This window comes from Kryptolebias marmoratus, linkage group LG8 (assembly GCF_001649575.2).
Source record: "Kryptolebias marmoratus isolate JLee-2015 linkage group LG8, ASM164957v2, whole genome shotgun sequence".
In the NCBI taxonomy this organism is placed as follows: domain Eukaryota; kingdom Metazoa; phylum Chordata; class Actinopteri; order Cyprinodontiformes; family Rivulidae; genus Kryptolebias; species Kryptolebias marmoratus.
This window is the reverse complement of record NC_051437.1, coordinates 8427497-8453114: the sequence shown is the minus strand read 5'-3', so window position 1 is coordinate 8453114 and position 25618 is coordinate 8427497. Positions and strand designations below refer to the sequence as shown.

General features: G+C 38.7%; 2 protein-coding genes across 2 annotated transcripts; both read left to right on the top strand.

Annotated features, from left to right (window-relative positions):
• The first annotated feature begins 3129 nt into the window (after nt 1-3129).
• Nucleotides 3130-10906, top strand: scrt2 (scratch family zinc finger 2). The gene is made up of 2 exons (XM_017439036.3): nt 3130-3813; nt 7171-10906. Exons 1-2 carry the CDS (start codon nt 3654-3656, stop codon nt 7968-7970), a joined length of 960 nt encoding a protein of 319 aa, XP_017294525.1. The 5' UTR covers nt 3130-3653; the 3' UTR covers nt 7971-10906.
• An 8719-nt stretch (nt 10907-19625) lies between these two features.
• Nucleotides 19626-22870, top strand: srxn1 (sulfiredoxin 1 homolog (S. cerevisiae)). The gene is made up of 2 exons (XM_017439029.3): nt 19626-19913; nt 21686-22870. The coding sequence occupies exons 1-2, from the start codon at nt 19692-19694 to the stop codon at nt 21893-21895; spliced, it is 432 nt and encodes a 143-aa protein (XP_017294518.1). The 5' UTR covers nt 19626-19691; the 3' UTR covers nt 21896-22870.
• Nucleotides 22871-25618: the final 2748 nt, after the last annotated feature.

Genomic DNA, 25618 nt, shown 5'->3' with positions numbered 1-25618 from the left:
CATTAAACTACAGTTTACTGCAACTGAGCATTTAAAGCCTAAACCTTTGACTGATAAATACAAATAATCTGCAACCATTTGATGGAATAGGTCTGGTTAGAGACCTCAAAAATGTACAAAAGTTAAACAAAAAGGCTACAAAGGTTTGGATGTTCAGCAGACTACAATGAGACAAACTGTCTACAAATTGTAGAAATCAAAATGGTCAAAAATCTGATGGAAAAAAGAAATCTCTACAACGTGTGAAAATATCAAAATATGTGTACTGTAGAAGTAGAAAAGGCAACAACACCAATTCTCATCCTAATACTGAGGCATGGTAGAAAGAAGATCATGGATAAGGACTGATTTTCTTTGTCACTTTGAAATAATTCAGGGGGAGAAAAACATGAATGTCAGGATGTGAAGCTTAGCTAAGAATGAGTGAAAGAACAAGACAATAAAACATATAATACAATAAGTAAACCAACATCACTGTTTCTCGTTTATTGTGCAGAAAAAAATTATTTTTTCTACACTAAATCCTGATTAATATTATTTATTCAATAACATTTTTGATGTTTCATAACAAAATAAGAAGACAACCAAAGAGATAAGCAGCACATTAACAGACCATTAAAAAATAATGATTAATGTTACATCCGTCCACCTCTACAATGACCGCCATACGGTTTCCTCAGAACTTTGAACTTGTGACGGTGTTTGTCATGTTTATATTCAGCGGAGGTGAGCTGGATGTGCTCCGTTTCAACGAACAAAGAGCTGAATAATGAGAGCTTCTGGAAGACAGAAACGGGAGCTCAGAAAGACACAGCCTGCAGGTAAGAGATGCTGCTAGAAAAGGTCAATATGAGTCAAGAAAGGTTCATTGTTCATTTAACCTCTGCTCTGTGGAATAAAATCTGAGCACCAACTCCGCAGCAACAGGGATTTTTCCTCATGGACAAATTATGATCTCTGCATCAAGTCAAATGTAGCTCAGTAAGAAAGGAGCAGAGGTGCCAGGAGGTCATAGAGGAGTCAAATCTGATTCCATTGTGCAAAATATGTCTCCACCAGATGACAAAAGACAATTTATTAAAAATCTACATTTTACTACAAAACTAGAGACACCACAGCTCATTGTTTCAAACTGTTGCCCACACCACAAGCCTGGCTCGGTGACAACAACGTCAACTTGTCCTGTAATGTACAATCATACGTCTGTGATAAATCCTCGCTGCTCTCGTTTAACAACGTCCCCTCTTGACTCCTGCTGCATCTGAGCTGCAGGGTCACTGTCGGTGACATGGGTAATTTAGAAAAACCGGGGTGAGGGTAGGCCTCAACTTCAGTGAGATCTGTGGCATCTTCAAATTCAAGCAATTAAAAAAAAAAACACAACAAAAACAAACCAGTAAAATCATATAAATGGTTCATATCTAAGTTAGAGCTAGACCAATTAATTGGCCGACCAATTTAATCGGCTGATCGTGGCCACTTTTAAAAAAAAAATCTGCAAATGGCCATATCTGGACAAACTTAATTAGGTAGGAAAATGAAGATGCAGCAGCAGCTGCTACAACCAGCTTACTGTAGCCCACAATTTAGTTTATTTAATCCTGAATATGTTTCTATATATTATTTTTAATTCTAAGGGTTGTTAAATATACATTTTATAAAGTTAAACAATGATTGTGATGTGTTGTTAAATGGTTTAGTATATCGGCTATCAGCTGCCCTGATTTCGACCTATGATCTGAAATCTTTTATTCTTCTTTATTTACATTTTCAGGGTGGAGGTGGGTGGATCTTAGTGATCTTATACATTTGGAGAAAACTGCTTTTGGCAAAGCCTTTTCTTCTAAATATCCAAATATAATGAAGCTGAACAAAACAGAATTTATTAATTTCATCTAAGAAGATAAAATGCTAAAATTTTACCTGAGAAACTTTTCAAATGCCAAGTTGTGTTGGGGAAATTTTGAGGGTTTGAATTCAAACGAGCATTTTAAATAGTTTGTGTTGAAATCTTTACATATTTCATAACATTTTACAACCAATTAAAGAAATATTTATTTAAAAAAAGCTAGAAATATTTCAAATTACAAAAAAGGCCAATGACTAGCTTCCTCTTGAATTTTTTCCATCATAATGATTTTTCTCCCATTGTTAGTCAAACACATAACAAGTGCAGAATAACCACAAATGTTGGAACAAATACCGTTCACAGATCTGGTCTACTTTCTGACTTTCCCTGCTGCGTCTGAGATAACAGATGCAAATGCATCAGGTATTTTTTCTCGTAGATAATAATGTTATGCTAATTCAATGCTTCTCATTTTATCTGTAATTATTGAAGCAAGTGATGTGACACAAGTGTTTCCTGTTGATTCACAGTGAATCAAACAGGTGCATCATTTCTATTTCATTTTTAAACCACCATGTTTTATTATTCTGTGTTTACATTTAAGTCTAATGAAAGCTTTAATGAAAACTGTATTGTATACTGCAGCATAAAAATTATACACTGGCAAATTGATTTGCACAAATATGGACGCACCGAGAGATATGTGGCCAATTTAGTGAGCATGGATCTAATTCTGGATTTCACCCTAATCAAAAAAGATGTAATTAATTAATCAGATAATTCACTGCCACGCATGGCAGGACACACATCTGTGCAGCAGTAATGGGGAGGGAGACAGACAAGTTGAGCCGAGCAGCTCTACTTCTCCCCTGTAGCTGGCTCATCAACAGTGCTGGAATCCAGTGCAACTTTGGAAAAAAAGAAAAAAGCTGCAGCTCTCCCAGTTATCCTGATAACATCTCCTGTACTCTATTCTTGCTTTTAGCATGTGAGTACAGTGCAGAGAGTCCAGGGGAAGAGAAGATCTGAGGCGGTTCGAGGTAACAGGGATGAGTTGAGGGAGGCAGTGCCTGTACAAGACAAACATAAACTGTGCCACTTCATCTGAAGACAATGGGGGACAGGACACCAAGTGTGCTCTCATCCACATCTCCATTGTCTGCCCATCTCTTTTACTCCTCCTCTGAGCACGGAGCATAAGCGGGGTGAAAGGAGGAGGGGAAGGGAGGAGGACGGGGGAGCAGCAGGGGGGCAAGGGGGGGGTCTGGCTGTGTTCTTTCTCCTCTGTCTGTGTGCGAATGCACAGACGGTTCAGTAGTAATTTGATGTGTGTCCCCGGGGACATTTGATGGATTAAAGCTAAGCAGCTCCATTTCGCAGCACCACCTGATCTTCCACTGCCTGTGCCCCATATAAAGGCTGGCGTGATTGCTGATCTCAGCTAGTCTGACAGTCTCTCCCTCTCTCCCTCCTCTCTCTGTCTGTCTCCATCTCTTCTCTTCCTCACTGGTCTCTTAAGCCTGCTGCATCACAGGAGCTATCCAGTGCTGAACAGGATCGCTTTTATTTTTTATTTTTTTATTTTTTCCAAGGGAAGCTGGGGGAACCAGAGAGCATCACCCACCATTGCCATCAGCCTCGTTCACCACTGGTTTCCATTTTTTTTTCTTGTCTTATGTTTATGACCACGTTATCCACAAGGATTACCGTCAAGCCAGCTCTGCTTGTGTGGGTCTTCAGAGGGTCTTTTATTAATTTTTTTCTCATGCGTTTTTCTCAGCTTTGTGTTTTCATCCATTGAAACATGCCCCGCTCTTTTTTGGTGAAGAAAATCAAGCTTGATGATTTCTCTTCGTCCAATGGGGCCACCTCCAATCACCATCACCACCTGGACGACTCGTTTACTTTTGCCCGCTCCATCACAGACTCGGTGACCAGCCTTGGGGTTCGTCTCAGTGAGAATGGTGAGTTAACATGCCTCCAGTCTGAGTCGCTCCAGTTAAAGATCACTTGTGCCTGTAAACAGCTCCGGTGCTGATTTCAGCATGCCTGAACATTTCCAAACAGATGGCGTCGTCTTTTGTTTTATTTTGTCGGGTGAGATTTTTTTTTTCCATGAGTCAGCCAATAAAACCTTCGTAGTGTGTAAATTAATGTGACATGTAACATGCAACCAGCTGATTTTTTGCACTAACATCCAAAATAATCCGATTCAGAGGCACCCCACCCCCAACCGTGTGCTCCCAGACTTTTGTTTTTTTGACTCCAGTGAAGGGCAGACACAATTCAGGTCACAGCCACGGATTAGTTTATGTAAATAGGGAACAAAACGTGTGTCTAATCAGGAGGAGGTCCCGTTACGTATTTGTATAACTGCACCAAGCTTGTGGTGGCTGAACGCGCTCAGGCTGACACTATCTGGTCATGATGTGGACTAAAAAATTCATGAATATGAGAGATGAGTATCAAATGATACATTTGTCCTTAGCTGTTATTGTCCTTGAGTTCCCATCATGGTCCGATCCTCCCTTGCCCCCCTCTTCCCATCCAAATGGAGCTTGCACACAGTCTCCCCACCCCCATCGCTACACTACATCTTTCCCTTCCTTCCGGGCATTTGAAAACTAGCAGGGGTTAGAGTTTCAGCCATGCAGGCCTATTGCCGCCACAAGAGACATCAACACACTGTAAAGTGAAGCCAGGAGGGAGGTGGAAGGGATGGTGAGGGGAAGGAGAATAAGGAGACAAAAATGCTTGGGGCAGCAATGAGGCGGATCACGTGACGGAGGTTGTACAGTAAACACGAAGAAAGGCACATAACCGCACTGTGGTCAACACTCGGAGCGTCCACGCTGAGCTGCAGTCAGAGCTGAGAGGCGACCTTCACTTTCACAGTCTGCTTTAAGCTTGTCGCTTCCATTTTGTGGCCACGTTTAGCGGGCCATATGTGAGCCTTTGTTGTGATTCCTTAAGACGTTCTTGCACTGAAAAACAGAATCACAGCTTTCCACAGCTAAACGGTGTTGACGATAGCCACCTGTTATTCAACCATTTCAGCAGCAAGGTGAAATTTAAAGACGCAGGATTAGTAGGATGGATTTTGTTGCTGCTGTTGCAAAAATCCTGAACAGATCAGCAAATTTAAAACTAACTAAATGGTTTAATATTTAAAAATTATAGCACAAAAAATATAATTATTTATACTTTTACAAGCAAGCCTTTAAGGCTGGACTGCAACCTATTTAATCTTCCTATTGCAGGATTTTTTTTTTAATCAACAGTTAATTCATTTGTATAATTTTGTCACTCTATTGTTCTTTGAGTCTATTGTTCAACACCATAAAAAATAAGCATTATCATTAAAGGAAGAAAAGAACAATAAGGGACCATATAATTCTTTATAAAAGCTATTTAATCGGAACAAAAGAATCATCCGTTTATGCTGAGTCAAAAAGAAGAAAAATAAGGTAAAATAAAAGATTTCTCTGTGCGGCTGAAACAGCTAACGTCAGCACTTCTGCTGTGCCGGGAGATTTTCTTTCCCCCCATTGTGGAGACATTTGACTTGAGTGTCTGCCGAACAACAAAGAGGGGTGGCTGAGAGGGTCCATTAATTACATGCTTGCTTTGCATTACAGAAATGAGTCTATGAGCTGTAAAGGCTGATACAGCGTGAGTCCTAAATGATGAGCTTCATGTCTGACCTTGGGTAATTGAAACACACTAAACACCTCTGCTTACAGCGATAATGCACGTAGGTTTTGTTGGAAAAAAGTGAAAATGTTAGCAGATATAAACCAGGTTGCTGAATGCAGGGAATGTACCCTTCAGATACATTCTTCATCGTTGATAACGTGGCTGTGAAACAGGTGGATTTGACTGCTCTTCGCTGTCGTAGCAGCAGCAGTTTTTGTGCCTTTAACTGTACGAAAGAAACTGAATACTTACCTTTTTAGATTTAGCTTTAGAGTGAATGTGATGCTCTGTCGTAGACAAACACCATCTGTGCAGTTTAAAACTGTGAAGCCACGCAGTGCTGCATAATGTCGCGTGCACAGGCCTGTAGTTTCCTTGTCCTCTGGTGTCACGGTCATGTCTTTGACAAAGGGGGTGTGTGAACTGAAACCCTTGGGAATGGAGAAGCTGTAGAAGGAGAGCACTTAAACTGATTTCTTAATGGCTTGTTTCCTGAAAGCACTTCAGCATGCTCGCTGCTATAGACAGGTGACCCTACTTGCAAACAATATGTGCGATGCCATGTCTCACATTATCAGTACTCAAGCAAACTGCATTCAATAAACTATTATTGTGCCTCGCAGATACTTGATCTATTCCACCCATTATTTCTACCTTCAGCAGAATTCGACTCTTCTAACAGCTGCACTATTTTACAGATGATAGCCTATTGATCAGATCAAAACTTTGAATTTCATTAAAAAGCAGTCAATACCTAATTTTCACTGCTTGCTGCACACAGCCCTTAGGAATCGCTTTTTTCCTGCAGTTACGCACTATTTGTCCAGGGAAAAGAATTTTTTCATTTGGACATAAAAACAAAAACACAAAGTAAAATGCCTTTAGTATGTATTCAGCTGCATCTATCTGAACATCAGGTTCTGATTGGGTTCATTTAGCTGCCAGCAAGGCTTTTAGCTCCTCTCTCACTGAGCTGCTTCAGAGGGAAAGAAAGGACAGGAATGATGCCAACAAACATTTATCTCTCAGAAATCATGCTTTCTCCTGTCGGGGACACCTAAATCACTCGCGGCACGTTGTGGCTTGCTCCAACAGGTTTAATCCTGCTCGAAGAAGCAGTAGAATTTGATCTAAAACCTGCATTTGTTTCCAGCAAACAAACAAACAAACAAATGAATTTACAAATATATTTTAAAATAAATAACTCATAAAAACCTTATAAAAATCGGAAGGAATAAGGTTTACGTTACAATTTAGCATTGAAACATGATTCTGTGTTTTATGTGCGGTGCTAACACTTAAAGGCAAAGCATGTCTAATCAACGATCCCACTTTGTTCAGGAGGAGCTGAATTTTGCGTTTCACACCCAGCAGAGTTCTTTAATAAGTGCAAAATTGCAACACCTCCTAAACCGAGCTTATTATTTCATATTTCCTGAGGTATTGTTTGAACAACATGTGAGTTCTTGAAAACATGCAATATGCTTCGTGCTGCCACTCACTCATTCACCATTTTGAAAGAGGGCAGTCATCCAACATTGTAATAATAAAATCACCGGCATGTCACTGTGTCCTCATCCATCACAACCTCTGGCCAACTGTGTTTGCGTCTGTCTCTTACCCAGGATACATCCAGGATTACATCACGCCATCTGTATACCAGGGGGAGAAGAAGATGGAGCATAAGTTGGCCTCTCCGGTGTCAGACCCCCTGTACACCCAGGTGAACAGTGCAGGGGAGTACTGCGACCCTGACCTGAAGCACCCTGACAGCCCCCAGTCTGGCATGACAGCGAGTGGCTTCTACACTGGTGAATCGGAGGCCCTGGCCGAGGGTTACACCATGGATGCCTTCTTCATCTCCGATGGGCGCTCCAGGCGAAAAGGAGACGGGGAGGCTCGTGGGGGAGGCTCGAGAAGCAGCAGTGCAAACGGCGGGGCTCAGGAGAAGGGAGCCGGCGTGCCTCGCCACACCTGCAACGAGTGCGGAAAGACGTACGCCACCTCCTCCAACCTGAGCCGACACAAGCAGACACACCGCAGCCTGGACAGCAAGATGGCCCGCAAGTGTCCCACCTGTGGTAAAGTGTATGTGTCCATGCCAGCGTTGGCAATGCACATCCTCACCCACGACCTCAAGCACAAGTGCGACGTGTGCAGCAAGGCCTTCAGCCGGCCCTGGCTGCTGCAAGGTCACATGCGCTCACACACGGGGGAGAAGCCCTTCGCCTGCGCCCACTGTGGCAAAGCCTTTGCTGACCGTTCAAACCTCCGCGCCCACATGCAAACACACTCTGCCTTCAAGCACTACAGATGCAAGCGCTGCAATAAGACCTTCGCTCTCAAGTCCTACCTGAACAAGCACTATGAGTCAGCTTGCTTCAAGGGCTCTGCAGACGAGGATGACTCTGGATCAGAAAACTAACCACGAAGAAGAAGCTAAATCTTTGAACCCCTGTTGTAGGTTCACAACCAATAACCCTGTTCACTCTGCCCTCCATGCCTTTTTTCTTCCCTTTTTTTAGAAAGCAATATTTTCACTGAGATTACGTGAAGAAACTTTATTGATTATGGCAAAGACAATTTCAAAAGATGCTGGATTTTTTTCCCCTGCACAGTAGCTAATCGTCCACAGAAACATACAATCAAACAACCTTCCTCAAAATAGAGACTGTAGATGATAGTTGTACACAATTCAGCAACATGTGCTCACGCGAACGTGGGAACATGTGAACACACTCTGACATACAGACACACACACTCCAACACACCCACACTCACAAACACACAACTATATATGAGGCCTGGCATGTGAATTTTTATCAATGACTATAATGATATTGATATCAATAGTAATATTTAGATTCCTGATATTTTATAGGAAATAGTAACAAAAAAAAAGAAAAAAAACATAAAAAGGACTAACAGTGTTCTTTTGTTTTTTAGAGACAAAATGACCTCTTGTATTTTTATGCTGCTTTTTATTTGCTAAGAATTGAATTCTTTTGCAACTGCCAACATAAACTTTTTACAAAAATGTGAACTATGACAGTATTTGCAAAAAAAGGAGATCATTTTAAAAAGGTAAAAAACTCCAACCCCCTTTTTTCCCCCTCACACAAACGTTTCGATTCAACGGATGTTATTTTTCTATTTGATTTTTCTAAATTTATTTTTTGTGCTCGTTCTGTCTTGTTGATCAAAAAGCACCTTTGTAACTGTGGGTACTTAAAACAGAGCTCATCCTGAATAAGCTAGATTGTAAGTCATTAAATTCAACTCTGCAGGAGCAGTGATTTTAAAATGTTGGCCCGTTGACCGGGCAGTTTCACTCTCTCCATCTGATCAAACTCATAATGTCGGACAAAAACACTGACAGCCAGACCAAATGATCTAATAAGTGCCATGAGCAGTTCATTCATCTATAGCAAACGAACAAACAAACAAACAAACAAACAAAAAAAAAAACAACTCTTATAGTTCTTCCCCCACCCGATGGCTTGCATACACGCTACTGCCGTCATGGTGCCTCATCCGGTCTTATTAAATAATCTTCACCCAGTATTTGAGGTGCTCCCCCCCCACCAGTATTACCTCAGAGTGAAGGTTTAAACTCACACACCCTCAGTTACAAAGTGACAGGTTTTTATGTTTGTCTCTTTTATATGTCGCTCAAAGCTACGCCCATATTTTAGATGCATACCATCTATTTATCATGTAAATACTTTGTTTATCTTCCTATTTATTTATCTATTTATTTATTTATTCACCTCATTTTTTGTGTATTTATTGAATACTTATTTATTATCTAATTATTTATTTATTATTTATAATTGTTGGGTTTTTTATGAACATCCATTGACCTTGTAAGATGCTGCTGATCTTCAAAGAAAAATGTTTATATGCATGAAAACTGTAGAGAGTCCGTGGGACTTAGTTTTTAAAGAGGAACAATGTACAGAAGCAGCGCTAGAGGACTTCCAACGAATGAATGCAGGATTATTTTTTAGTTTTGTGGCAATAACATGACTGACAAAGCAATTGACATGTTAAAAACAATCACGGCTGTTCTGTTTTCGTTCGATTTAAGGCAATAAAAAGAAACAGTGAAAACAAAACCCAAAAAATAATATCTGGAAATTTCTAAGAAAAACAAAAAAAGACAATGCCTCCCCACTACTGGAAAGTTTTGGCCCTTTTTTAGTCTTTAAATCTCAGGCAATAACTAATTCTCAGAAGGGGTTTACACTTACGTGTAGGAACCCTGATTTTTACTTTTATTTATTTTTTTTTTAAACTTGTTACACTAAAATCATAAAGAAGCAACAGCAATAATAACGGTGACAAAAAAAGACAATTAGTCTGAAACTGAGTGCTAAATCACTTGTGTAAAAAAAAAAACATCTTATCTGTCACAATTATCATTATTATTATTTTTAGCTTTCACTTTTGAGAACAACTAAAAAGCTATTCTTATTAGGTCATAAAGGTAACAAACCCTTTAAATCCAGTAAAATTTACCACTTATCCACACTGTGTCAGAGCGGTTTAAACTCTCTGAGGTCTTGAAGGCAAAAATAACCTAAAGATGGTTGTGCGTTCTCTTAAGCAGCACTAATGAAAATGATCTTGGCATGAACTTTATTGGCAGAGAGTTTTCAAGATTGCTGTAATAAAACGACTCGCAGTAATGCACTTCCAGCTCCTACTTCATCTGTCCCGCATCCCTCCCCTCCCAGCCAGCCGTCCTCCTCCCGTCCCAACTGCCTCTAAACAGACGCTGCGAGCATTAGATGTGCTGAAGTGGGATTGGCGGAGGGTGGCGGCGTGTGGGAGGATAACAGGTGTTTGTAGACAGACTGCAGATAGGCAGCGTAATTGAGTCGGTGAGCGACCTCCAAGGGGAAGGTCAAGCACCAGCAGGCAAATGCACTGTCAGCTATTTGCATATTCCAAATGGATGGTGCCGTGGCAGTAACGCTGAGCTCGCTCTGAAAAACAAAACTACTGAAGCTGGAGAGAAAAGAGCGTAAAGAGGAGCTTCTGCTCTGTTCGTCCTTCCTCTCCTCTCTGTTCCACCATCATCCCTTTCTAGTGCTACAGCTGAATCACTGCATGAGAGCATCCAAACCACCTGTCTAATGATTCACTCGCAGAACGCACCGTTCGGAGCGTCGCTGTATTGTTGAACAAACGCAGAAATTATTGCTTCCAAAAGATTCTTTTGTACCTCTTTTTTGTTTCTTCTCTTTTACTGAGTGAGATGGCTATAATGCCTCTTTAAAATCCGGGGGCTGTTTTATTATTACAGAAAAATGCACTGAGATAATAAAAAAAAAAAAAAAAAAAAAAACACCAACTGTAAATGTACTGTAGATGTAGTATAACTAGCAGTATTACAGATCTACTCCAGCAAAAAAGACTAATTACAGAGAAGGAGGCACAACTTGATTGCAAACTATTGCGCTTAGATGTAGGGAAACATTGTTCCTCTTTTGTAAATATAATTGTATATATATCACAGCAATAATATCACAATGCATGTAGACATTTAAATGCTCTTTTTGTATTCAAGTCTTTTTTTTCTATTTAAAAAGTAGACAAATACAGGTACCAATTGCAGTCTGGGTGGTCATGTGAATCAGGGAGTGTCTTGATTAAGAAGCTATCTGTTCTAAGTTAAAAACAAAAACTTCCAACTCTGTGTATTCTCAAAGATCTGATCCTGTTTAGTCTTTCTTTTTTCTTTTTTTTTCTCCCCTTCTTTTCTTTGTATTTATGTGCCCAGCTTGGCTGCGCAATGAAAAAGTGCCAAAAAGTATGATTTCCATGACAAAAGCCTTCAACATATGGTTGGCTGCTCGAAACCATCCATATGGTCCTCAAAGAAAAAAAAAACTGATTAAGATTTTCCACTTTCTTCCTCATTCTGTCTCCTACTCTCTCTTTCTGTCTCTCTGTTCCAGCTGAGTATGAAGAAACTTAAGCCATGATTGCTGAGGGGTGTTTTGATTTATCTTGTTCTGCTACAATTAATAATGATGACAACAATAGCAATGATAACAATAATAAAAACAATAGCACAAGGAACCAGAAAGTCCACTCGTATTTCTTTTCAAATGGTCAAATACGATCTTTCGTTTTGGTCTTCTTGTATTTACTTCTTTTCAGTTTTATCCGTGGAAATAAAAAAAATAAAAAAACGTGCACACAGCAGTATCCTGCAGATGTTCACACTTAGAAAATAGAGAGTCTGGTGTCTGTTTGGAGTAGCCTTCAGTCAACATTAACACAGTGAGTAATTATACTTAGACAATAATGTGCCATCAGCTGCAGCTTCCTCTGCCAATGTTTGAGGGATTGCATGAGCTTTACTGTCAATTTCCTAAATTTTAATTTCACCACTCTGAGGGAAAAAAAATGCCAATATCTTCAGCTCTTAGAGCAGCTAAAAAGGGTAACCGTCAGAGGACCTGACAACACCAATATAGCTTTGAATAAGAGTTCTTGAGATGTCGGCAATCTCTAAAGCAGAGGCATCTGTTCCACCACTATTAAGCCCTTCCTGGACATTAAATTTTAATGGAACATTGATTTTATGCTGGAACTACCCTTCCTGAGTGACTCAAAAGCCGGAGAAAAATATGGAACAAAATAAAAATGAATCATGACAGTGGACAGGGATTATTATTCTGGGGCTTTTCTTGATTGGTTTCCAGGGAATATACAACACTTGAATTCAATCGCTTGTGTCCTTCAGTGTCCTCCAGCAGTGTAGCAGCGGTATAATGAGACAGCAGGCGGAGCGGCGCAGGGACACACTGCTGGAAATCCTTTTCTTCGACACCGGCAAGCAGCGGTTAGCTTTACTCTTGCCTCTGCGCCGTGATCATGCTCAAGTTTAACAAAATAACTTGTAGATTCGGAAATATCTGCAACCAAGTGTTGCTTCGAGCGCACAAAGCAACAGCTCGCAGTGCTGCAGAGGAGGGCTGAGGACCGGCGCACATCAACATTCACATGCAGTACTCACTCAAACTTTACCCAAACAGATGTCGCCCCTATCAGATTTTATGATGAAAGTAAATAACTGATTTCATTACATGGCAATGAACTGTAAAATGGGGACCCATGGAATCCAATTACATCACCCGCGAGAGTGCTGTGTGTGTAACAACGATCAGCACAGTGAGGCAGGTAGTGCGACCGTGGCCCTGCATACATATCACCTGCAGCCCTCCACAGAGCGGCGCAGCAGCCGGCGCCTCCCACTGCCACGAACACTCAGGGCACATCAGGTAAATTATTAAAAACAGCCTGCAAAATTGAGCACGCTACACTCACACTTCAAAGAAATTGACTTGAGAACACCATCATCGTCTGAGTGACTGTCAGAGAGGAAATCTAAGAGCCTTCAGCTGTGATGGGGGTGAGGGGTTACCGTGAGGTTGCTGCACAAATCTAAAGCAGCGGATACAACAATTTAACCCCGCCAGCTCTGCCTCAGATCACTACGCTGTTTAAAAACAGGCAGCGTAACGCCACCATCACAGATAACTAATAATTGAGGCGACACTGGTTTTGATTTTGACGGATCGTTTTCTGGAGATAAAATGACAACAGTTAGCATACAGAAGCTACAATTAAAATATCTGTTGTTTTTGTTTATGTACGGTGAAATTCAATTAAATAATTTTACAAAATATATTTAATTTTCTTTTTACGATCTATTATTAATTTAGAAACCCATTAAATGATTCACTCTGTAATGAAGTGAAGCAGATTTTCCATTGTTTGCTTTCTACATTAAAAATAACAAATGTCTTTTTTATGAAACGACAACAAAAAAGTAAATAGTAAAAAAAACATTTTAATACTGAAGCTTAAATTTAAAAGACTGAAAGAAAAATCTTTGATTTATTTTTGTTACTTTTGATGTGACAGCAAATCTAATATCATCCTTTAAAAGGATGAATCTGAAAACATCAGCATGAAATTATGAGACACTTAACTTTTTCTGGCCATTGAAAAATGTTCATCAACATTCGCTTGTCTGAGGTTTATTTGTTTGGAGTTTTCAACAGATCAAGAGAAGAATCAATCAATTAATAGGAAAACTGTAAATAGCTCACACTTATGGATTAATATATATTATTTGTTTTTAAATCTCAGCAAACTACTTTACAATAATTCTCATTCAGAAGTGCTTTCTACTGTATATTTTACACTCTAAAGTACAGCATCTTCTCTCTCATACACCAATGGGCTTATCAGGGGAGGTGGGGGGTTAAGTGTCTTGCCCACGGGCACTTTGGTACACTGCGGGGGCTGAGGATTGCACCTCCCTACCACTGCGCCAATGTCACCCCCTAAATCATCAGAGAACTGACCTGCAGTAATGTGGAGAACCAACTAATTACTCTAGAACTCTGAAATAAACCTTTGGTTCTAGTTTAGAAACTTTACTTTGGGTTTGTATTTGGGGCTTTTGGACAAAACAAGAATTATAAACATATCAGTTTTGGCTCTCTTTTTTTAAAAATAATTTTCTTTTACAAAATCTACTGCTGTTAGATTTATTTAAAAAAGACAGAAAATGGCTGTAAAAAATAATAAGAATGAGAACCGGCAGTGACCAAATTAACTCCACGAGCGACGCTGCCGTTGAAATGTAAACCAGAGAAAAAGTAGTTCAGCTGCCGTGAGTCGCTCTCATTACAAACAGGAATCAACAACTTACTTTCGTAATCAAACTAGCTCTCACTCTTTTATTTTATATATCGTTTTATTACCTCCGTTAAGGAGGTTCTGTTTTCGATAGCACTGGTTTGTTTGCAAGACTACCTAAAAACTAATGAACAGATTTTGATGAAATTTTCACAAAATGTTGGGGTTGTCACAAAAAAAAACAAATGATTAAATTTTGGTGGCGATCCAGATCGGATTATTGCGCTGTCCAAGTGCTTCTAGTTATTGTAGTCTTTATTTCAAGATGAAAACAGAATAAAAAAATCAAAATAGTAAAGTAAAAAAAAAGGATCAATTTAAAAAAATGGACTGAACAGCACTCCAAAATAAATGGATAACACAAACAGTACAAAAAAGAGTGAAGGCTGCCTGCCCTTTTCTACAAACCAGCTTTACTTCTATTAAACAAAAGGATCATAATAAGATCAATCACAAAAGACCAATTTAAATACCCATATTAACAATCTCAAGCGGTTCAACTGGTGCCTGCCTTTTTTTTAACCCTTTTTGTGCACCTAGCGCCCTCTGTTGGCTTATTCCCAACAAACACGCACACAAAGGCCTGATGTACTAATGACAGTGTGACGGTAAACTGCACATTTTAAATAAAGCTTTTTTTAAAGTTTTAAAATCCAACCTCATAAGCATGCAGACTGACCGCTGTGTCAGCGGTCGGCACGCACACTGACCGCTCAACAAGCAGTTAGTAAAACCATCCAGCCCGGCCGGTCAGGACCAACCAACTGGAACTGCCCCTTTAAGAGCGAACAGTTTGTCTTTTCACATTCTGCATCACAGGAGAGATGCTCATTAAAAGCGCCTCCATTCCTCACTGTTTCATCAAGTGAGACTGCCAAGCTCTTTAACTCAGTGTTCTTGATGTTTGTGCTGTTTGTGTAAAAACCCATCTGTTTCCTCGCCTCTCTGTTGGCAGAGGGTCCACCTCATCCGTATGCTTCTCTTTTTGAAGTCATGTCAAAATCTCATTTTTATGCATCTAAGATATCCAACTTGTCATCAGCACTCAGGCAAAAGTCAAGGAGGGCACTCCTTAAATAGCTCCTTTTATTTCCCTCGTATACGATGCGCCCAGAAACAAGGACAGCAAGAGATTTACGGCCAGGAGATTTTATGATTCGCAGAGCTGCGATGATTAGTTCATTCACTGATTGACAGGAGATTAAGCAATGCTGTATTCATTCATTCATGCTATAGTCATTTTCCGCTTATCAACATAGGCAATTCTTTTTTTTTTTTTTTTGCCACACATTATAGCTAATTTAATATCTTCGAATAAGGAGACATTTTCCTTTGTTCACTGTTAAAAGTTAGAGCTATAATAAATCAAAATAAAGAGCTAGCATGCCTTGAAGGAAAACATATTGTCTGCCGCTTTCTTATGTTGAGAAATTGTGTGAAAAACAACATAATGCTCAAGATCTCATGCGATGTGTTGGCACTCACAGTATGTGCGTTACTGGATGCGTTATTGACATTTTTGTGTTTCCTAAGGCCAGCTGGCTGTAGCAGCCATCTTGTTTTGGACTTACTCAAAAAGTAAATCAGTTGTAGATGTGCACTGAATGATCACAGTGTGAGACTTTCATTATAGTCCGCCCAGTGGTTCATGAGATATTTTGCTAACAGACAGACAGAGTTGACTCTAACAGTTAATGGTAGAGTTTCAAACAAAGGTTGTGCGATCATTAAGCCCGTATCTCCCCGGGCTGCAACCGTTGCGACTAGATCGTGAAGGAAATTCACGAGGGAGAAAGGCTTGCAGTCGCGTCGCTTCAGTTTTGTCATTAAACAGAATCTCAGACCTGAAGTAGACGCTGCAGAGGAATAGTTTCAGAGATTTAAACAGCAAGGACCATAAGAGAAAAATCAACTTCGCTGCACAAATCAGTCACACAAAAACATCGACTGTTGCTAAGTCGTTTCATGATTTCACAAGCCTCATCCATCACAAAGCTACATTTTGAAGGCCGGAAATCGGCATCAGAATAATTATCCCTTTGAAGGCACGTCAACGTGTTAAAAAAAGAAAGAAAAGAGGAAAAAAGGCATAAATAAATATAGCTCGCTTCGCTGTCTGAAAGCTGGCAGGTAATTTTCTCCAGCTGCTCTAAGTGTGACAATCCCACAGGGAGTGAAATCTAATATTAACAGCAAATTATTATGTGGGAACTGTTCTTCCATGACCTGCTGCCGTACCTGTGTGACTAACTCAATCTGAGTAATTGAGATATGTTAGCAACAAGAATACCGTCCTGCTGTGACAGCAGCGGGTCACGCAGAGTGTAGTGGGACTCCAAACACGCCTCGGCATTGCAGCTCATTTACATATCTATATATGCTTTAACTGACAGGGTCTCTTCTTCCTCTGTGGTGCTGGTTTCATTTGGAGGTTTATCTGGTGGGTTTTAAATGACAGCAAAGCAGCAACTTGTGCGGTACAAAACCAAACGCCCAGGGGGGGATATTTTATTCCATTTAAATGTCTTACTGTAGATATTAACGCAGAGACACTAAGTCAGTGTTAGCATAATGTTTTTGTGTTCTCGTGTCAGCTGAATTGCTCTTTAAGACAGAAAGCAGAAAACGTGAGGTGACTCTAAACACTAGGCTCCGTTTATTGTCACCCGCTGCCTGAGCCGAAAGGTGCCCGTGTCTGTGAGTGTTCGTTTGACTGTAGCGTTAGCAAAATATCTCATGAGCCACTGGACAGAGTATGATGAAACTCTAAGAGACACACACAACTTTTAAAGTTCGGAGTGTGTGTTGGGAACCATTCCCAACACACACTCCGAACGCTTACTGATGTCAATAACTGATGGAGACAACTGTTAACAAAATATCTCATGAACCACTGGATGGATTTTGATGAAAGTGTCAGAAAGTAAACACTGTATGTACATCTACAACTGATTACCTTTTGGAGTCAACCCAATTCAAAATGGCCACCACAGCCAACTGACCTTAGGAAGCACAAGAATGGTTATACCTCAGTCAATTTTACAGATACTGAGACAAAATGTGGTGCGGTAGTAGCTGAGAGTCATTCATAACACGTCCTGCAAGTTCTACACATCTTTCCTTAAAACCTTAGTGCTAACTGTTGGACTCAACCCTATTTGTCTGTTAGTGAAATATCTCATGAACCAAAGAGCAGATTTTAGTGAAACTCCCAGAATGTAATCATTGGATATACATTTAAAATTCAATAACATTTGAAGTCAATCAGTTTATTATGGCTGCCACAGCTAGTCAACCTTAGCCAACACAAAAACTGCTACAACTCAGTCAGTTTTACAGATACTGAGTTATAATTTGGTTGGTTCATAGCAGAGAGTCATTCACACACATTCTCTGAGTGCTATTGCATTTCACAATGTCACGTGAGATCGTGCATAACATCATTTACAAGGTTTGACCAAAATGGCTACAACTCAGTCCGTTTTCGTTGTGATTTTAGATTAAATCTCTGGCATGAAAGGTGGCGGGCGATATGCATTCCTTCAAGGAATGCTTGGCCTTAAATTAAATACTGTTGCTTTCATTGCATTTAACAACAAGGCCAAACATTTCATAACCTGCACCTAAATTATAATACAGCTCTGCTTTATTCTCCAAGAAGTATATTGATATCAGTGTTGATGATTACAAACTATATATATATATATATATATATATATATATATATATACTGTAGACCTCCTCAGTGTTGTAGCAGATCCCCGTGTGACCAATTAATCAGCATGAAAAGCGTTGCCATCGCAGTTCAAAGAATTTGTAAGACTTCAATATAATGGCCTGCACCTCTCCTGTCCAAGAAATCATTTTTAATTGTCTCATTAAAAGATGCTGTGGCTGTGGGCTGGAGAAAACAATAATAGTTCTGTTTCCGCCCGACTGCAGCGGATATCTTTGAAGCTTCCCACTTACCTGTGCAAAGCTGCGAGCCTTTATGTAACCACAGCAACCTGGTTGCATCTTTGAAACTCCTGCAAAAAAAAAACAAAAAAAAAAAACAACTAAATCACTTTGAAGCAACGCAAGCAACAGTCAACAGCACAAAATGATAACCCCATTAAAAAGATTGTCACTAAAGGCTTGTTTTCTTCTTTGCAACTGGTTGAAAAAAATGCTGGAGTCTTTATATTAAAGATTTTGGCCATAAAATATGTTTTGTGTGTGTTTTGTACTACAGGTAAGTGTCTGAAAGACCCTGTTAGGAAGCAAAGTTAACCTAATAAATATTTATATTGACAGATTATAAAATAAACACAAAATGTTTCATTAGCTTGGGAATTTAAAACTCTTTCTTTAAAAATATGCTAGAGAAAATGTGGTAACTGTATATGGAGCCACAAAAACAATTAAAAGCTTTTTATTTGAGTAATCTTCCTGAAAATATATCTGGATTTATGCAGCTGAAGAGTTACTGAATCCTAACTACTGTATGTTGGTTCATGCAGAGCCATTGCTGCAAAAAAGGTCAACATATGGATCTATTGTGAATTTTTACATAAAGTTATAAGAAACAAGCACAGTAAATAAAGATGACTAACTTTCAAAGAGTTCATTTTTTATCTCTGATTAGAAAAGGTAATAATGTGACTAGATGAGGAAGAATAAAAGAATCAGAGAGCTGAACTCATGTTTTATCTTACACAAAATAGGAATTTACCACTAATAATGGTGTCTGCACAAATTTTTGGTTTATCTCATATTGTTGGTTTTTGCCCATATTTCACTTTTATATACCCCAAACTACATCAGGTGACTGTTTTAAAAATAAAACTCTGATAATCATACTGTACACATTTAAACCTAAGGTTAAGCTAATTATTAACTTTTTATAAAGCCTTAAATCACCAAGAAAGAGGCGAAGAAATAGATTATTGAAAAAGCAGAAAGACACAAACCTTTCAAATAAAGAATAATGGTACTCTCCAAAAATGCTAAAAACACATTTTTTTTGCTAGTTCTCACAGTTTAATCATAATATAAAGATACAAAATTGGGAGTTCAAATTAGCATTTCCAGAACTCGCTAATAAGAATTAGCTGCAGATTTGTGAACAAAGCTCTAAATATCTGTCCCCGGTTGTAATTTGACCTATATAGTCAGTCACAGTTTTAATCCCTGGTATTAATAATAACTGAATAACGAGGCAAACATTAGAATACCACTGAAATCAACATTTTTAGCTTACTTACTTCGGAGACAAGCGACTTTTTAAAATATTTCCAGCTGAGCTAATTAGGGGCAGGGCGCTGTTGTGATTGACAGTGACCCCGGCCAATCAAATCTCTCTGTCAGTCAGCACGCGCAGCCTGACCAGGAAGTTCAGGAAGTATTCAGCTGTTTAGATGTTTAGCTGGTAGGGTAAATGTTTCGGTTGTGGCAGGGAAACAAAACGCATTTAAAGCGGGTGTTTCTGTCAAGTAGAAACATGTCGAAAGCGTCCTCTGAGCGCGGTGCGACAGACTTCGGGTCGGTTCATTCAGACTCCATTAAGGAGGTTCATAATGTCCCTCTTCAGGTCATCATCAGACCGTTTCCTCCGGTGCTGGACGAGCTGAAGGTCCAGAGTCTCATGGACACTATCAAGGTAAAGTCCAATCAAACCTGGGATTTTAAAGCTCCTACTTGATCAGAAGTAGGCTGCGAGTTATTAAATTTAGCAAGGAAACAAGACATCCTCACTCTCAAACATAAGAGTTTAACATGCACCAGGAGCCCAGTCAGTGAAGTAAATTAGACTATTATATTCTCTAAGACAGGCTATACTTCCCGTATTTACAGGTAATAGATTTAAATATTAAATATGTGATTAATAATTGACAAAAACCTCTTGATGAGTTCTCACTTAATGCCTTGTTATTTCTCAGCTGCTGCCCTGAATGTAGCTTTTAATTTTAACTAATAAACATCACCTAAATATGCCTAATCTATGACAATTTTATAATAATCCAGATAACAATGTACTGTATAGTAGTGTGTAAATGTTTTAGTCACTCCTAGGTTCTCTATACTTCAAGAAGGCAGACATCTTGCAGTCTGGTCTGGATCGATGTATGTTCGGGCCTTCTGAAGGTTTTTCAAAGTTTTTCTTTGGACATTGACTCCTTTTCCATTCCTTTTTTGTCCAGTTTTTTATATCCAATCATGACAGGATATTGTGCCATGTAAGGTAAAAATTTGAGTAAAGTTAAAAATGGACAAAAAAATTAAGATAATAAAAAGTGTCAGGCTCTGTATGTGAAGTTTATACCTAAAAACCTTTTTGAAATGACCTCTTGGGTGATAAAACACTATTTTATGTTTGTCAAACTGTGTTATCTTTGATGTTTTTCATAGATTTCAGTAAAGAAACAAGAACAAATCCTGTCATTGTGACAGACTGCTGGGAACAAAGTGCCTAAGGATCAGATTTGCTGTTGTTTCTTTTTTTAAGCTATTAAGTTTCATCACAACCCTGATTCATATCTTGACTTTAGGAGACATTTCATGTCTGAATCATTCATAGGTCAGAGAAAAGTGGCTTAACAAACAGAAACGATTTTCCTGAGAAAATGACTGAGCTGAAAACAAGTGAGGAATAAAAGCAGCCAAAGTCCAAAGAATAACTGTAAAAGACCTACAGAAATCCCCAAAACAGATGACTTTACAAGGAAGTCTGGCTCCTAGAAAGCAAAATATAAAAAGTGTAAGACTTTTGCACAGTACTGTAAACCTGTCTGAAGTCGTTCATTTAGCAACATGAATTTACTGTTTCTTTACCACTGCTGGTAAATATTGCCTACTCTTCATAGCAGCAGGTGGTTTTGTGTTTGTGTGTGTTTGTCTGTCAGCAAAATATCTCATGAAGCACAGGACAGACTTTATTGAATCTTTCACAACTTATTTAATCTGATTAAGTTTTGAAGGCAATCTGATTTAACATGGTCGCCACATTTAAATAACCTTAGTAAACACCAAAAAATAACTATAATTCTAGATGTTTTTACAGATATTGAACTCAAATTTATTGTGATAGTAGCTGAGAGCCGTTCCCAACATTTACTCTTAGTTCTAACAGATGAAAGCTTTTAGCATGCAAGGCGGCGGGCGATAGTCATTACCTCGACAAATACTACTTTTATGGGATTTTATTATAGTATTTCTACATGAACACATAATACTGACAGAAACCTAGATTATAATGCCACTCTGAGCAATGGACCGCCATACATTATTTAGTCACAATAACACAAAAAAAGGTCAACAGTTAATGAGTTTAATATGTTATTTTTACTTTAAAAGATGTTTTTTTGTTAGTCTTGCATACCTTATCATCAAAGCTATTGTGTGCTCTAATTGACGTTTTGTGTTTCCTTCCAGGAGACGGCAGACATCAGCGTTGTTCCTCCCATTGATGTGCTCTGGATCAAAGGCAGAGAAGGAGGAAATTACTACTACTCGTTCGGAGGCTGTCACAGGTTTGCTGCCTTTCAGAGGCTGAACATGCCAACCATCCCAGCTAAAATCATCAGATCAAACACGTCAGACCTCCGAACTTACCTGGGGGCTTCTACACCTGATCTGCTGTGATGCAGATTTTTGTATTTTATTTTATTTTTTATACACGTTTTTTGAGATTCGCTTGGTTCAGGAAGACCATACAGAGAATCTTACAGCTGGTTGTTTCTGGTGTCTGCAGTACACAGGACTTACCAGCAGGGGGAAATAAGACTCTGTGTAAACAATGTGAACTCGCTTTAATAGAAACATGTTTTTAGGTCTTATTAAAATGTTATTCATTAAAGATCAGTCATTAGTTTTAATCCCAGAGATATATGTTTAAATTACACACAAAGATAATAGAAACATTAATTCAGTTATTCTCTTTTGGACAATGATGGAGTAACGAATTGTTTGCATTTCGTTCAGCAATGATGGTTAAAGATGTTAAAAGCTATGTCAAAGCAAGCATGTTCACCTTTTTATTATAAGAGAACCACCGTTTTTATCAAGAACTTTATGAGCTTCTATATAAGCTACTTAAACTATTTTTGTGTAAAATGTATCAAAAATATCAATCTTGTCTTTTTTTGCTGTTCTTGTACTCATTATTTTTATGCTTTACATTACAACAGCAAAGTTTAAAAAGAAGATGATGAAATCTATAAAACACCTGATCAGAGGAAAAACTGTCCTGCCAAACAGCGTTTAATTTAGATTTTTGTTAGAGGTAAATTCATTGGATAAATTGAGTGCTGTGTTTTTCAGTCTCTTCATGCTCGATCGACTTCGACTGGGATGTCTCAGACAGCGGAGCAACTATGGAGCAGATGTTTTGTTAAAGCAATCAGATTTTCTAAGAAAACCAGACTGGCAAAATGTTGTTGAGTTGTTCAGATTTACCCCATTCTGCTTGTCATCAGTCTACCATTGTTGTCGTCTCTGAATAGAATCCTTTTTTTTTGTTTTATCTCTGAGAGCAAAAACAAAATGTGCAATTTCAGCCAATTACTGCTCATTTTATACAAAAACCCTCCAAAACCAAAAAAAAACATTATGCAACTCTTTTACCATACAAAGTAGAAATAATCACTTAAAGAGTGTGAAATGTTATTTGTTACTGAACATAACAGGGATATTTTTCAGTAGATGCTGAAAGAAATGATCTTATATCTTGTTTATTGTTGGTTCTGGCCTTGAGTTTGGCTCCACAGACTAAATCAAGTCAGACAGCCGTTCCCTTGCCTCTGCCTCGGAGGAAGGAACCGTAGTTTTCCAGAATAATATAGGTAAAATATAGACGAGGCCTTTCTGACATCAGTGCTTTCACAATGCGAGCTCGGAGATGCTTGACGGTCTCCCTTTGTGGTCATCGAGGAAATGAAGGGTGACCCGGGGCAGCTTTGACCGACCGCCCCCTAAAGAACTCTAAATTTCTTCTCTGAATCGTTGCGTGTGAGAAGATTTCCTGTAGCTCACTTACTGTCTGGAAGTAACCATATCCTCAAAGGGCTTTTGACACGCAACACCGGTCTGAAAAAAATGCATTGCACCTGTTGCTCCTGGGAGTCGTTTCCATGGGTGGTTTTTCACACTTTACCTTTGAAGGCTTAAACCAATCAAAGGAGCTAAGAGGAGGAAACTGTTTCAGGCCACTTTGGAAATGTTTAACATTTATTTTGGTGAATGAAATCAACTAACTGCTCCTCACTTATGGGTTTAATCAGTTTGCCTGAAGACCTAAATTTGTTTGACTTTAGTTTCAGCTGGTTTGATCACCTGTAGACAAACAGCTGTAAAAAAGAAGCACCTGAAGGATGTTCTGCTGATTAAAACGTTGCAGTGAAGAAACCAATAGTGCAACGCTGTGAAGAGGTCTTCATGATGAAGTTGTTGTACCTTTGCTCTTGTACTCAGTGATATTTTGACCCAATCTGCCGTCTGATGTTGATGATTTTTAAAAAGCACTTTTAGGAGTGAAGGGTTTTCTGAGACACTGAAAGTTGTTAAACAAAATATTGTTTTTTTATCCTATTAAAATAATTTTAAAGGTTTAAATTTTCTTCTGTTGTAATAGACATTTTTCCTAATCTTTGTAAACTTTTTAATTGGAACAAAAAAGCCACAGTGTATTTAAAAAGCCAGCATGTTGCTCCAGGTTTCAGAGGAAACATACTGCACACATCAGATTCTGACTGAATACAGAAATAATGGGATGAAGACTCGAAAGATATTTCCCGTCCTTATTATTTTATTTTAGCGATTTTAAAAATACAGATTTACAAAATACACCAAATAGTTTTGACATGTCTAAGAAAACCATTTTAGAGGGATGAATTAACATGTATTGATCAAGAAAAGAAAAAAACTATTGTGAATAAAACTGAAACTGGTGTTAATGAGAAATAAGCAGAAATGATTCTGACAGTGTCTTAATATTTTGTTTGCAAACTATTTTGAGGCTCTAAACTACTGTATATGACCAGTAAACAACACACGATAATAAATATTTATTATAGTCTAAAGTGAAATTAAAATCCAACAAATATTTTAAAATGCTGAGTAAAGAAAATATTAATCATTTAATACAAGTTATCCATTACAGTTATATTAAACTGGTTTATGCTGGTGTTATTTCTCAGTCATCCAGGACATGGTAAATCCAAAAATAGTTAAAAACAACAACAAAAACAACTAGAATAGAAGTCCAGCTGTTGTTGTTTTTACCATTTTTTAGATTACACTAGTTTCTTAAGTGAGTTTACTAGAGTTTTAAAAGGCCCTGTGTTCATGTCGACGCTATTCTGGATATTTTGTCTAAATGGATATATTTTTTTGTCAGTTCATGAAATGATCTCTGTTTATATTATTCTAACAAAATCACTAAAACGCACCGCACCACGTGCTGCGAGAATGTCCACATTAATGACATCTTAGCTAAAGATTCTTCTAAAACTTGGTTATTTTTCTGTGATACTGTTTTAAAGTTTCCTCTCATCCATTAACCATTTAGGCACACGATCAAAGTTTGACGGTAACCGGATCAAGATAAAAGGAGACAGACGTCAAAAACACAAACTTTAAAAAAAGGCCCCATTGTTACAGTTTCTTGTGCACACAATAGTGGTGGGTGTGTGTGGTGCTATATCAGTGTTTCAGAAAAACCTCATATCTAATGCATCGATATAGATTCCTCTGTGATCTCCAGTTCACACGCCACCAAACACAGGTTTTAAAATTCTCTGTTTTACTTTTTGTGTGGCCAAGCTGTGCAAACACAGCACAAAATCTCAAAATTTAAAAATGTGTGGTGCCGTGTGAACAGATCTATTCTGGTTTTTTTTTTTTTTTTTTTTTGCACTCTATCCCTGAGTAACAACACATTTTATTGAATTAAAAGTTTTGGTCACGCGTACAACCTGGGGCTAGATAATAAACTAGATAATAAACTAGACTCTAGAGTGAAAAATCTAATAAAGTGATCTTAGCTTGTTCCAGCGGCAGCTTATTTTGGATCTCCTGGAGAGTTTGTCTACATTAAAAATGCAAGCTGAAAAGTGATATCTGGTTAGCCAGCTCACCCATTTGTTCCACTCGGGGAGGCGTTCCCGAGAAATCCTCCTGAGAGAGTTTTGTTTAAGAGTCGACAAGGATTTCTCACAGCTTCCTATCCGGAATTCCCTCAGACTTCTGGTGGCAGCAGGCGTGTAATTTGGGCCAGATTTGCAATGCCGTGTCCACTGATCCTCTGACCTCACTGCAGAGAGACATGTTGTACGTAAACCTTCCTTTCCGTGTAGCTCTGTAAAAGAA